Source organism: Synchytrium microbalum (assembly GCF_006535985.1).
Source record: "Synchytrium microbalum strain JEL517 chromosome Unknown SmJEL517_scf0049, whole genome shotgun sequence".
Lineage (NCBI taxonomy): Eukaryota > Fungi > Chytridiomycota > Chytridiomycetes > Synchytriales > Synchytriaceae > Synchytrium > Synchytrium microbalum.
In genome coordinates, this window is record NW_022158398.1 from 77,533 (window position 1) to 91,514 (window position 13,982).

Genomic DNA, 13,982 nt, shown 5'->3' on the forward strand with positions numbered 1-13,982 from the left:
ATATGCTAGTCCTATTGCAGTCAGGCAGGCTTCTCTCAGTATCAGGAAGCAGACTGATGAAGGCCTTGAGAGGGCTTTGCTTCGAGAAACTGCCAAGCGCTATGCTATGTGCAGAAGGATATCAAGGAGGTGCTGACTGCTGTGATGCAGAAACGAGATCCTCAGTTTGCAAACTTTGGGCAATAGTCGGCTTGTAATATATCTCAATCTCAAATCACAACGACTCAAGACATCATGTTTTAATTACTCATTCGAATTTATTGTTGAAAGGCGAGACTTTTGGAATGTTTCTTGCTACAAACTACAGACGGGCCGTTGGGCTTGACTTCCTGAAGGCGCTTCCAGTAGTTAATGGCTTAATATACTCTTCATATCCGTCTACAACAGGCCAATTTGAGCCGGTATTCAAAGGCTCCTCGGCAGCCCACTCAAACATATGCTCATACACACGTCCATCCTGACGACCCAAACTGCTATTCAACAAAAAGTCTGGAAGCACCCATGCGTCAACCAACGCGACGGCATTCGGTCGCACGTCTTTGGTCAAAGAGCGGACATTCCGTCTCACCATATCACCCTGCTTTGGCGATACATATCCAGAGCTACAAGAGGATGGAGCATTAGACCGATGTATCACCAACAAAAGAAGCTAAAAGGCAAAAGAAACATGAAAGTCTCACCCCAAGAACTCTCCCAACTCAATCTCCATACAATGCAACGCATACAGATTAGCCAATGTAGTCAAAACTTTGACGATTTCAGCATTAGCTTTGGCCTTCAGAGTCTCCAGATTGCGGAAGAAGCACTCTACAACAAAGAGCTGACAGTGTGCCTTTGACAGACGATAAACATCTACCAAAGACTCTGCAAATGTTGTTGCTCCAGAATCAATTGATTCAGCTAGATCCCGAACGAGCTTGCCAGCCCTGTAAGCATATGCGTCGATCAATACTTGAGGTGTGAGAAGGTCAGAGTCTGACGTGGCAGTCATTCGCCTCGCGTCAAAGTCTGGGCTGAATGTTGCAGCAATGTATCGGTTGGCTGAGGCTGTTGAGGTGGAAGCGCCCTTGGATTGGCGGAGGGTGCGGTATACGTTGAGAAGATATCGTCTATGCGAGAAATGTGTGAATCGCTGGTTTTGCTGTCAGCGAGTCAACCAGTACGTGTGACTTACGTAGTCTGTTGAGTCAAGACCCAGTTGTCACCTTCGACGGTTGCTAATCTGCAATGGATTGCGTAGAAATCGGGGAAGCCTATATTCAAAACGAAGATTTAGTGTCGTGGACAGATTTCGCACCCGAATACCTGCCATACCCTAACATTGTGTAAAAGTAAGATTTGGTAAAGATTGCGAAGCTCAGGCAAAAAACGTGACCTTGTACTTACGGAGAATTGGTGGTATCCATGTCCACCACACGAGGTTCTCATATCAATTATCTAAAAATCAAGTTCGATTGTGTGGCTCATAGACTCAAACACTGATTGAAATGCAACATACACAGTCAATAGCCATCGTAGTGCAGAACGACTTGAGACCACTGCTAGTGGCGTGGACTTCAGGCAAAAGTTCTCGAGCTCCCTCCTGGAAAGTCTCAAAGAGATTCTTCATGGCAACACCGGTGAAATGGAGGGCGTAGGCTTTGGCGATGGTGGAGAAAAGACGATATTGTTGTGATGAATCTAGAAGGCCGACACGTCAGATACTTGTTTTGGATTTCACACGACATAAGAGGGCTTTGATTCTTACAGTCAATGACAGCAGTCTCAATTGGTCGTGAGCTAGACTTTTGGTATTCTTTCGCCAACTGGTCTCCAGCTGAAGCTTCTGGGTTCGCAAATTGTCGACGGATCTATGAAGGATCCAATTAACATAGGCGACACATAACAAAACGGGTCTAGATATGACTTACAGCCGAATATCGAACGGCAATCGTAGCGGCTCTTGCGGCAGTCGTTGAAGCAGCCTGCACCATTCTAGCTCGAACCATAATCATGGTACCATAATTGGCTCGTTCTTCACCCTGCTTTGGCTTTACATATGTTCCGTCTTTCGTGACATGCGAGAATTTAGCGAGCATGTTGAATCTTGGTATGCGATAATGATCAAAGAGTAATGTTCCATTGTCGACCTTGAAAACAGCAAATCAGAAAACAGTCAAGTTTTCAAAGACACATAAAACCCAGCTGCCTTACAGATTGATATGCCATCCTAAAAGAGTCAAGTCAGTCACTACTTTGCTCACAAGTCGACAATTAGAAGCGTACTTGGGGCCAAGGTCCATAACAAACACACGGGGCAATAATGTATGGTCCTTCAATGATCGGAGTGGCACGAAGAAAGTACTAATATGGACCACGTTTCGTGTCAGGAGGAGTTCAGACTTCGAAACTCGCTGCTTACTGTGGGCCGTAATCCTTTCCTTTGCAAATCAAACGAGCCATAAGCACACAATGATTTGCTGTTCGGCCCAAAGATCCAATCCACCATTTAGCAGCCGTCAATGTAGGCGAATTGAGCTCAAACTCTTCTGTTTCTTCAATGTATGTTGCAGTTGTTTCAACTCCTCTAAGAAAAGTAGAAAGTTGAGACAAACGTGTAAACGGTCACGTTTGAAGGTAAGCTTACTGAACGTTACTTCCATGTCCCATTTCAGTTTGAGCATATGCTCCGATATACTCGAAATCTTCACACTTTTGCAACCATGCCTTCTTTTGCTATAAAATCCAACAAACACATGGTTGAGCATGTTGTTCTCGCATTCAAAACTCCCGGAACATTGAATACCCAACATAACAATCTCCAAACATTACCTCCTCAGTAGTCTGATTCCTCATCGTAGGCAAAAACATTCCCACATGCAACGCAATAGGCAACGGTTGATCCACTAGCTCACAAGCGATTCCAAAATCCTCATCAGTCCAATTCAATTCCTTCTTCAAGACAGCAATCCGCTTCATCATTTGCATGGCATGGTAAAATCTCTCTGTGCGTCCTTGGAAGAAACGTTCACGTTTGGAAAAGACTGGTTCACTCTCCATGACTTTTAAGACTTTGCGTTCACGTTCCAGACGGGCCTTGTTGTAGAGAATGGAGGTCATTTCGTCGACTTTGAAGGTTGCATTTGAGCGTTCTACGGCGAGAACTTCGACTCCGTGTGGAGCAGATGGGACCTAAAATAGTGTGAGATTGTGATGCACGGATCTCAGTTTGGAATTGTTTGGATCAGACAGCAAATAAACAGCAAATTGTGAGCAATCAGTTGCATGGATCTCAGGTTTGAAAGTGGTTCCAAAGGGGATGGAGCCGATGCGTAATTGCGAGAAATTGTTGCAGTGCTTTCCTTACCAGATTGTTTGGGTTTGACCATTGAGCTATACGTGCTATGGCTGGAGCACCTCGAGCCGAACGCGAAATAACAGAATCCGTCATTTTGAGCTTCACAAAGTGTCGTTTCGATGAGTGCGTCGCAGTTGCGTTTTCCAACTCACGGTTGCACGAAAAATCCACGTTTACCAACTTCAGACGTTCAGGTGCTTTTATCACAGCGTCATATAGTTGTAAATTTTTAGAGCAGCGTCCATCATGGCATCCTCAAGAATCGACCTAGTGAGAGCCCACTTCTCTGCAGCTGCAGCTGAAACTCAAGTACCAACACAAAATCTCGCTGCTGCTGCACAAGAGGAGCCATATCTGAAAGTCGTCCGTGATGAAGTGAATGGAAAGCCAACTGGAGTGGTCATCTTGTCTTTCAACCGACCCAAAACTCTAAAGTACGTGGTGGATCAAAACATTACATTAACACGGTTTCGCAAAATGTGATTTCCAACGCGCATCAATCTGCTCTTTCTGATTGATTATCTTTCTTTACTTTAGCCATATGAGTGTAGAAATGGGTGAAGGTAACTCGCATCGTCTCTGCTATTGTCGCAAGAAAGTGCACAAAGTTTTGACACACATCTTGCTTCACAAACATTAGCCGTGGTTGATTTCGTCAACAAGGCCAAGAACGACAGCACAATTCGTTGCGTCATATTAACTGGTGAAGGACGAGCCTTTTCAGGTAGCGTTGTTGTGATACAAGACAGTCTGCTCGCTTTCAGACATTGATACTCTTTTCCACGTAGCTGGTGGTGATGTCAGAGGAATGCTGCAAAGAACTCTGGAGCCACCTGCAGCCAACCATTCAGAAAACCAGGCTCAGTTTTACGGACGATTTCTGAGCATTCGTCAATTGCCAGTCCCTGTTATTGCTGTGAGTTTCAGAACGGTGTACAATCAAGCATCTGGAGTTATGTCGCTGAGACTCTTTCTCTTTTAGGCAATCAATGGCCCTGCAGCCGGTGCTGGATGTAAGTCAAGAGACGTGTTGCTACTCGTTGGCACTTGAATCTTGTCGCTGAATCTCCTCCTTTGCGTTCGTAGTGAGTGTTGCATTAGCTTGTGACATGAGATTGGTCGCTGAAGATGCCAAAGTGAGTTTGATGGCTCTGTATACAGACTGTTTCTGATCGCAAACCATCTCTAAACCACATACAGATTGGCGTCACTTTCGTCCGCATTGGACTCCACCCCGGAATGGGCTGCACCCACACGCTCCTCAAAATCGTCGGCCATCAAAACGCGGCCCGATTATTATTAACTGGTGACACCATCACTGGCAAGGAAGCAAAAGAATTGGGTATCGTGCTAGCAGCAGTGCCCAAAGAGAAACTGATTGAAGAGTCGTTGAAGCTGGCTCGTCGTGTTGCCACTGCTAGTCCAATCGCAGTCAGACAGGCTACCCTCAGTATCAGGAAACAGACTGATGAGGGTCTTGAGAGGGCTTTACTTCGAGAAGCAGAGTCAGTGTTGAAGGTTTATGTTGAAGTCATAACACTACTGATTTTCTCTCGTTTTTGTTGCTAGCAACCAAGCTCTAAACAATGTATTGCCCGACTTGAAAGAAGGTCTGGACGCTGTCATCAACAAGCGAGAGCCCGTCTTCCGAAACATTGGCGACTATAACTGATTTTTGTATTTCAAAACATACAAAAATACAACAGTCTTATGAAATTTGGAAGATTTACTACTATTTGAGAACGACAATTTTAGAAAAGTTACGATTTAGGTTTTTGTCGACTATTTTATGTGTTCAAGCAGATACGCCAATCGCGTTCCATTCAGCAGGATCAGTTCCAAGAGGTCTCGAAGGAATATCCCACGCTGCCGGAGTCTCAGACATTTGCAATACCGGTGCGAGGAACTCCAATTTTCCATATGGCCCATTACTCGTAGCAAACCAGTCATTTTGCGGCACTCTTGCCAAAAGTTCAAACTGCCAAGTCGCAAATGATTTGCCTTGATATTCCTGTCGGTATCCGTCAACCACCGATTCGGGATACAAGCCGAACGACTGGAAAAACAAGCTGGTTTGGCTTAGGGAGGCATTTACGAGATAGCTTCCGCCGTACTTGGCACGTCTGAGTAATGCGGTCAGACAGCCAAGAGCGCCGAGGTAGCCAGTGCAGTAATCGTTCATTGCTGTAAAGAAGTGGAGGAAAGGATGTCTGAAGATTAACTTTGAAGGTAACGTGAGCAGTAAGAGTGTTTACCACATGGAGCTAATATAGGCGTAAAGGGTTCTCGTACACGACCTTGTAGCTCAGCGACTCCAGCAAACGATTGTCTAAAACCTGATATGTCAGTCCATGTGACAATCAAATGGATCATCGGCAGGAACACACCCGAGCTGTTCCCATCCCGGACGGTTGCGCCACGGCCCCTTGAGTCCATAACAGTTCTCTTCCGCGTAAACGAATCCTCGTTTGCGAGATTTCAATATTTCAGCAATGTCGTTGACGCCAAATCCGGCCTTTTCGAGTGCACCGTATCGATATCCTTGGATGAATACATCGCAGTCCATGATTAAACGGCGAAGGGTAGCTTTTCCCTCCTCGGTCTAAATATTGAAAATCAGAAACCATGTATCAGACCCGTGGATTGACCAGGTCCACAAGCTTCACTTTGATTGTCCACACATCCTCATACCTTGAGATCTATATAGCAAGTCTTCTTTCCATGTCCCGTATCAACAGAAAGAAACATGACATCAGGAAGGTTTGGAGATGAGACCTTGAGCACTTCAGCCCCGTGCTCGGCCAATGTTCTAGCTATCATGGGACCTGCTAAGATACGACCTAATTCCAAGACTTTGATGCCAGCTAACGGCCGTCGTAGTTTGGTATCAAATGGAGCTGCCTCCCACATTCCGTCTACTGGTGTAACTGATACAACTGGCAGCTGTGATATAATACGTCCTTGTTCTGTAGCGAGACATTCTTCGCGGGTGCGGACCATACAACCACAGTGTCCATTCTTGGCAATAGCGGTTTCAAGGTCGATTGCCTTCCAGTTCAAGCAAGCTTTTGCGATCTCGGCATGTGCGTCATCATGCGACATTTTTGATATTGATTCTGAATTCAACTTTAGTAGTTCAATAGTCTTGTAAAAGTCTAGCGATCTGTGGACTGATGTTGGAAAACAGTTAGCATTGTAAACGTCTGGAGATCTGTGTACTTGGAGACAGTCTAGCTCGACCAAAGAGTGTACTCACGATGAATGAATCGGCCGTCGCCACACTGATATATAGCAGAGACCACGTCAGGAGCATTTGGATTACCGGGAATATCGATATGGTATGGTTTGACGTTTGGTACTCCAGTTTCTCGTAGAGGTTTACCATCCAAGACCGGCAAAAGGTATGTGACGGTGGCCAACGATGCATGGTCTGTGTTGATGCTAATGTTTTGATAATGCCCCGTCTTGAGCTTGTGGATTTCATTTACAGCAACCTATGTGGTCCATGGTATTAGCCCAAACTGTGACGCAAGAATCAAATGTCGTGGCAATCGCTCGAATGCAACCAAAGAAGGAAGCTGAATTAGCGAATGTCGCTTACTCCTATTGCTCCCAGTACACCGGAGATAGTCGCGGAAGCCTTGACTGGGGTTGGAATCGGCTGATCTTCAGCTCCTGTGAAATGGATTGACGAAGCACCCTCGCTGCCAATGTTTAGCAGTCCAAGCAGATTGTACATGACATTGTTGGCTTCCGCTTGAACGGTAAGGACGGGAGGCTGCACCATTTTCGAGTTTTTGTCCTGATGTTTGGCAAAATCGTGGTGACAAGGTGTAGCAACGCACCGATGAACATTGAAGATAGCTGTGCCGTCTCATACTAAAATTTGCAATTCGAAAGTATCGTCGCCGTGATTAACGCGTTAGATATACAAAACTTTGAATTTGAATCCAAAATTCCGCAACACCCACACACATTATTGTACAAGATGCTGCAAGTTTCCAAGAAGAGGAAGAGGCCAAGAGCTCCTAGTCCAGCTGATGAGCCCGTTACTGCTATCGTCACTGCCTTGGCCGACTTCACGACTCTGTTTTCCGATGAAATTGTGCTCACAATCTTCCAATATCTGAAAGATAGCCAATTGTGCAATTTAGCGTCTGTCTCGCAGACATGGAATCGCCTGGCTCTAGATCGCCAGGTAAACATTACTTACTAAACTTCCTGGCTAGCCACAACGTGTCTTGTCGTGTCTTGTTGTCAACATTGATCACCACTTTCAACCATTTCTAGCTTTGGAAGAGATTATTCCTAAACCACTTCTTCCTAAAGCCGCCAAGTAGCCCACTTACGGCTCGTGAATTGGAAGCTGAACCTGGCAATGCTTCCATGCTGATGAATCAAGCTAAAGTAAAACTACAGCAAACTGCAATGTTTTCAAACTTGTGTCTAATTGTTTTCAAACTTGTGTCTAATTGTCTGCTTGTGTAGAACTGGCATTCCATGTATCGGCTGCAACATAAATGGGCGAACGGCACTTGCAAGGTGTCAACAATTCCAACTGCAACAGACATGCACCACGCTACACATATTGGTTATGTAAACGACACGCTTATATCATGTGCAGGCCGAACTGTACAAATATCACATATACCCAGTCAGAAGGTCTTCTCTAGATTTGACTTGGAGGAAACTAGACGCCCTGAAGCATACATCACTTGTGTAAATGTAACGTACGTAGTAGACGAAGTTCCAACAATCGTAGTAGGGTTGTCTGATGGATGTATTCTCACTTACCGTATGTCTGATTCTCACGCCGTGGATTTCATATCGGCCTTTATACCGTCACATCCAAAACCAGCTATATCGACACTGACGCTCTGTGACGACGTGATTGTATCGGTGTCTGCAGATTTCTGCTTGGGAATCTATCAGATGCTGCAAACTTCGACTAAAGCAGTACTGAGGCTGCTACACTCGTTGAAATCGTTTGTGTCCTGGGCACCAACCGATATATACACAGTCCGTAAAGGTGAACGTGAAACGCCGTGGGCATCAGTGCCTCAATATGTGACTTATATATCGTATTCTGTGCCGCTGTATGGCGAAGGTGGCTGGGAAGTCGGGCTTCAAGAACTGATATTCGATATATGGGCCATAGTATCATCACGATCATTTAGACCTAGTGATTCTGTGAATCGCCATGATTCCGTGCTTGAACGGTGTGGTGATCCCGTCACTTGTATCAGGTATGAAATGGCGGATGATTTCTCTCGGCTGGTGTCCTGACGCAATACACCACCAATAGATTCAAATATCCATATCTAGTCACGGGCCACTCTGATAATACCGTCAGAGTCTATACGTTGAGCAGCATACCAAGAATGCATCACAGTCCACTGCTCATATTAACCCATAGCACAACACTATTCTCTCATTCGTCGACAGTGCGAGCCGTAGACTTTGATGTTCCAACAGGTCGAATGATTACAGCTGGACGAGACGGGATAAAGCTATGGAATCTCCCAACGGAGGGAGTGAATGATCCGATACTTGACGGACCTAGTTTTCCTGTTAAATGTATAACAACTATTAGGGAGATTGGGGCAGTCGACGTGAGCCGAGGGGTAGTGGATGTCAAATTTGATGAGGGAAGGATTGTCACTCTGGCGCAGAACAGTGTCCGCGTGCTCTCGTTTTTTGACTCTTGAGTTAGTAGTTATTACAGTAGTTCAAAGTCCTTTTTGGGACATATCTCTACGTCAATATAGTATAGCAGTTTCTTCCTTTGCTCCGTTCCACTCTTTGGTTAACTTCATCTCATTCGAAAAACGACTATCCAAAAGCAACACCAGTTTTTACACAATCATCATGAATACTCTATATACTGTTAACTACTACAGGAAGGGCCAGCTCCCAAAATCACAACGATTACTAATGCAACCTCCACCAATGCAAAATTATCCCCCTTATCGTGATAAAAAACGAGACTAGACAGGGAAGAACATCACAACACTAACACTCCAACCAACGCTCCTATACACAGCGCCATTACCGACACCACCGCATTCGTATTTACAATTACGGGTGATGCACTTGATCCTGATCTAGGTGTGCTGGTTGCACCATAGGGCAATGTCTGTACTGGAGTCGTAGCATTTCCAGTTGCACAATTTCCCAACACTTTTATGGATTTCAGCGTTATTACTGCACCCTGGGGCGTAATATTCACGAGGGTAAAGTCCTTTAGATGCACGAAATCGTATGCGGCGCCTAGCAAGTTTTGGGAAAAGTCCGAGAATGGGATTGTGAGGGTTTGTTGGGATCCTGATGGTGTAATGTATTTCGTCAGGAGATGATATTCAGAGTCTGGATAATAAAGAAGAATGGGTGTTAAAAAAGTGTCTTGATGTGAAGTGAGATTACTTTGTTGTAATATTTGGGTGTATCGTACCGATTGTTCGATTTAGACAATTGGATGCCTTTTGCGTCATGGTGATATTAAAGTTGACGCCAACTGGGAAGGTGCCGATTATTTCGACTGATGTATACGAAGTGGCATCGAAACAAGCACCGTTATTCTAGAGAATCGTTGAAAAGGATGAGCAAAATACAACGTGTAATTTCGACGTTCAAAGTGCGAGTGGGGAGGACTACGTACAAATTTAGTATACCAATAGTTAAAGGTACTAGCAATGACAATATGTTAGTCCCAGATGACAGTTTGCATATTGCTTTGAGGGATAAAACATACTTCGCTGTTTTTGGATTTGTGCTTGGATCGGGCGTGTACACTGGCGAGATACTTCCAACTGTCAATGTCATTGATCCATTGTTGTACACATACGGAACTCCAGCTTCCCCATCTAAAACGCATAAATCCTTTAGTATCTCTTGTCCACAGCGGGATTCAAAACGTGGGGAAGGAGCAGGTTTCAGTGAACAATCAACCACAAAGAGGCAATTCGAAACCGAACCCATTGCTACAATTCCGTATGCAAATCCAGTAACATTAATGCGGTTCCCTTCCCGCGTCCCTCCAATGAAACATTGATGGTGCTTACAGTCGGCATCGACAAGATTAAACGAGACTCCAGCAGGAAGGTTTTGCTGTGTAGGGCCACCATTGAGGCCTGACGAGTTAGTAAACGGCCTTGGCATCCTGAAGTCATCCATTAGCTGGCGTGTGAAATGGGTTAGCATGAAGATTAATGAAGTGGACAGAAACCGGTAACGTACGATATCAGCTGTACATGCTGCTTGCGACAGTATGGGCAGGGCAACCCCTATAGCTAATGCAAGGATACTCTTCATTATGCTTCCCTCTTATTGTCAAGTAGTGGATATGGGTGTTAGTAGCGGAAGTTGTTAATTCGTTCTTTCCCTCTTTCCGTAACGGCAACAAACACCAACAAACAGGTAAGCTTGAAAGCGACTCACGAGATCCCAGTTCAGATCGAAGTGAATTGAAATGCTACCAAACGTGTCAAGACATGCGGTTCGGAACAGTTTTTTAACGATCCAAAATTGTTTCACATTCAGTAATCAAGTACGCCAGCCACCAACGGTTCTCCTTGCAGCAATATATGCTGTGAATAATTATACACTCTATAAACATAAAATATGACTTGATGAGAACTAACAATCAAATCTGGTCTTACTCTTAAGAGGAGATGGTGAGATGTTTTATTTCTGCGTCGCAAGTCACAAATCAGAATTCTTGACATATTTCAAGGCTTACGAAGCAGATGCAGACAGATGCGCTTTCTGAAAAGGTTTACGGTCAGGAACTTGCGTTCGTTCCGTGTAGCGTCCCCCTCTAAAGCTGTGTGAATTTGATTGGCAAGTTAACTATTTTGGAGTTATCTTGAACGGAATACCGGGATTGATTTCCGTACTCCAGAATAAAAGTACCCTCAAAGGATACTTCATACGGTGTCATATTCATCTGAATCCTAGTGGTAGACATTGCTAGTCCCAAAGGCTCTCAAATTTGAATTTGCGGCAGCTTCCCAAACTTCACAACAGAAATGTCATCCATTTCAACTGTACTGGCCATAGTCCTGGGACTGCAGGTTCGATTAAGTATCGCTCAACCACCAGCAATTACAATGCCTGCAGCTTGGCCACCAGCAGATGAAACAGTCATGATTGCAGATCAATATCTTCAGGACCCGCTGGTGACGAACGCACTTGCCTACGTTCAGTCTGTCGTTGATCCCAGCATATTGGGAATATTACCATCAACATACAACAATGTACGCCAGTTTCATCTTTCTTCAGTGCTATTTCTTTTTTAACGCCTGACAATATGGATTCTCCACTATAGTTAGCCAATGTGACATACCATGCAGACGCGACCGAAACCTGCTACTGGCCAAGGGGAGGATGTACAAGGGCTTCTGATATCGAATACTGTCCCTCAAATTACCAATGGGGCTTAACAGTACGATGCCTTTGTGTCTTCTGCACAAGAAACGAATACTTAGTCAAACGCTCACTCTGTAGTACGATGATGCTCCTTCTATCAACCTGGTCAACGGAACAAACTACAATGATACTATTGCTTTGGTCAACCTCCTTGGAGAGCTGGATATTAAGGCTACATTTTTCGTTGTTGGCACACAAGCCTGGTACTTCCCAACAGGCGTCCAAGCCATACTAAATGAAGACCATCACCTCGCTTCTCATACATGGTCACATCACCCAATGACAAGTTTAACGAATGGCCAAGCAATTGCCGAATTGATGTACACACAGGCCCTATTGTATAACACCACCGGATTACTTATGCGATACTGGAGGTAGGTGCAGTCAACTTGATCGATTCGAAAAAATGAAACTTATATGTCATAGCTTTGAAATTTAACGTTTTTCTTCTCCTAGGGCTCCATATGGTGACATTGATGACAGGATACGAGCTATCGCATCTGCTTTGGGATTTGTGCATGTAGCTTGGAATGCTACTTTCGATTCGTTTGATTCTGATGTGGCTGCCAATGCAGCAGGATACACAACAGTCATGTCTAGAGTGACATCTTGGCTCAATCAACGAGCACCATTAATATCATTGCAACACACCTTGAACCAATTTGAATCTGGGACATCCGCTTCTGTTTTGAGACAAATTCAGAATGAAGGAGGAATACAAAACTCAATCATGACCATTCCGCAATGTCTCGGTGACCAAATGTGGTATAAAAACAAGGTATCGTCTATCGTTGTGCTGACGTGAGAGACATTCATGCTCATACATTTCACTTCAGAACATCACCAAGATTTTCAATTCTTGCACAATTCCTGGTGGAGGATGTGTAAGTCCACGAGCCTAGACACTGGATCAGCCGTTTCAAAGACCGAGACTCACTCGTTTTCGTTGCATCTATGTTAGCCCGACACATTTGCCAACACCAAGACTATCACCAATAGTACTATTGCTTCAAATACCTCATCGCCTACCGGTGGTAAGTACCAAGTTCAAAAGCATCTCGAGGCCCATCTTCTCCACACTAACGCTTGAATTTAGTAGCACCCGGTAACATCATCAGCACCACAAGCACCAGCAGCACCACAACAAGCGACGCATCACCATGGAACGGTTTCTCATTAGTCAGCATACCGACAATACTCATTCTGTCGATTTTGAACTTATAATCGGAGAGCTCAGATTTGGAGCGAGCTTTCTCTTTGTCGAATCCTATACGTCCGTTTAATGGGACGATTGAAAAGTTAATATGATTTTATTACACCCGTTTGCATCTGTGGAAATGCATGTTTCAACGGATCTTATTTGAGAGACTGTGTGCTTGTGCTGTTGTCGCTGTCTGACGAACCGTTCAAGAGGCAATTCAGGTGAAGCTTCAACTAACTTTGAGTTTCCCCAATGAGACGATTCTACAACAGGAACGGTGGCGCGCTGTCAACTTCAGTTTGCTTTGACACATGTGAAACTTTGCAAGCCGTGTGTCATTCTCACTACCTGTCAAGCAGATTGACTCGATTCGCTGCATAAAAACCGACCTTGATTCTTTCTATCCATCCCAGCTAGCAAACATCTCCCGAGCATAACTAGTGCCTTATACTGATCAAGCTCACATCTTGAACAAGAAAGGTACGCAGCACACATTTTCTGTCAACACACTATCTGATGTTCACTGCATATGCTTCAAGCTTCAATGGAAACTTCAGATTACTCTCTTCAAAGTTTAGATCTCTTCATACTCGCACTCTACTACTCTACACTATTCAAACAATGGCTTCCCCAAAACGCTTCTTCTTCTTGGTCTTCATGGCCTTGGTTGCGTGCACTATGGCTCAATCTTCAGTTGGTCAAGAAGGCCAACCTCGTAGTCAGGCACTTGGTACTCAAGAACATCCATCAGCACCTGGTACTCAAGAACAACATCAACCAGCTCCTCCTTCTGAAGAACAATGGATGAGCGCTGGTGAAATGGATGATCTCAATGCAGCTGGAGGTTGAGCTTCTGCTAAATGAACGACTTCATCTTGCTTGCCGTTCGAGTCAACGTTGTGTCTCACGACACTCATTTAAAAGGTTTCGGAGGCTATGGTGGAGGCTACGGAGGCTACGGCGGTGGATTCAAGAAGTATGGAGGTGGTTATGGTGGATATGGTGGATACGGTGGTT

At 44.7% G+C, this 13,982-nt stretch overlaps 5 protein-coding genes across 5 annotated transcripts; 3 read left to right on the forward strand and 2 right to left on the reverse strand.

The window, feature by feature from the left end:
* Positions 1-301: 301 nt before the first annotated feature.
* On the reverse strand, positions 302-3,430 carry POX1 (acyl-CoA oxidase; the record flags this gene model as incomplete). Its single annotated transcript, XM_031171339.1, has 14 exons — positions 302-602; positions 681-1,109; positions 1,175-1,253; positions 1,306-1,315; positions 1,387-1,437; positions 1,499-1,680; positions 1,748-1,850; positions 1,911-2,129; positions 2,194-2,209; positions 2,266-2,343; positions 2,402-2,566; positions 2,627-2,715; positions 2,812-3,171; positions 3,347-3,430. The coding sequence occupies 14 exons, from the start codon at positions 3,428-3,430 to the stop codon at positions 302-304; spliced, it is 2,166 nt and encodes a 721-aa protein (XP_031022663.1).
* A 153-nt stretch (positions 3,431-3,583) lies between these two features.
* SmJEL517_g05414 (uncharacterized protein) lies at positions 3,584-5,009 on the forward strand (the record flags this gene model as incomplete). Its single annotated transcript, XM_031171340.1, has 8 exons — positions 3,584-3,771; positions 3,875-3,900; positions 3,978-4,061; positions 4,126-4,253; positions 4,320-4,350; positions 4,424-4,473; positions 4,538-4,842; positions 4,907-5,009. The coding sequence occupies 8 exons, from the start codon at positions 3,584-3,586 to the stop codon at positions 5,007-5,009; spliced, it is 915 nt and encodes a 304-aa protein (XP_031022662.1).
* Positions 5,010-7,325: 2,316 nt separating this feature from the next.
* SmJEL517_g05415 (uncharacterized protein) lies at positions 7,326-9,045 on the forward strand (the record flags this gene model as incomplete). The annotated part of the gene is made up of 4 exons (XM_031171341.1): positions 7,326-7,535; positions 7,628-7,744; positions 7,826-8,583; positions 8,643-9,045. 4 exons carry the CDS (start codon positions 7,326-7,328, stop codon positions 9,043-9,045), a joined length of 1,488 nt encoding a protein of 495 aa, XP_031022661.1.
* A 296-nt stretch (positions 9,046-9,341) lies between these two features.
* SmJEL517_g05416 (uncharacterized protein) lies at positions 9,342-10,648 on the reverse strand (the record flags this gene model as incomplete). The annotated part of the gene is made up of 6 exons (XM_031171342.1): positions 9,342-9,703; positions 9,789-9,915; positions 9,996-10,023; positions 10,089-10,200; positions 10,399-10,513; positions 10,574-10,648. The coding sequence occupies 6 exons, from the start codon at positions 10,646-10,648 to the stop codon at positions 9,342-9,344; spliced, it is 819 nt and encodes a 272-aa protein (XP_031022660.1).
* Positions 10,649-11,364: 716 nt separating this feature from the next.
* Positions 11,365-12,988, forward strand: SmJEL517_g05417 (uncharacterized protein; the record flags this gene model as incomplete). Its single annotated transcript, XM_031171343.1, has 7 exons — positions 11,365-11,592; positions 11,664-11,780; positions 11,843-12,138; positions 12,221-12,542; positions 12,601-12,648; positions 12,726-12,798; positions 12,861-12,988. 7 exons carry the CDS (start codon positions 11,365-11,367, stop codon positions 12,986-12,988), a joined length of 1,212 nt encoding a protein of 403 aa, XP_031022659.1.
* Between the last annotated feature and the right edge of the window lie 994 nt (positions 12,989-13,982).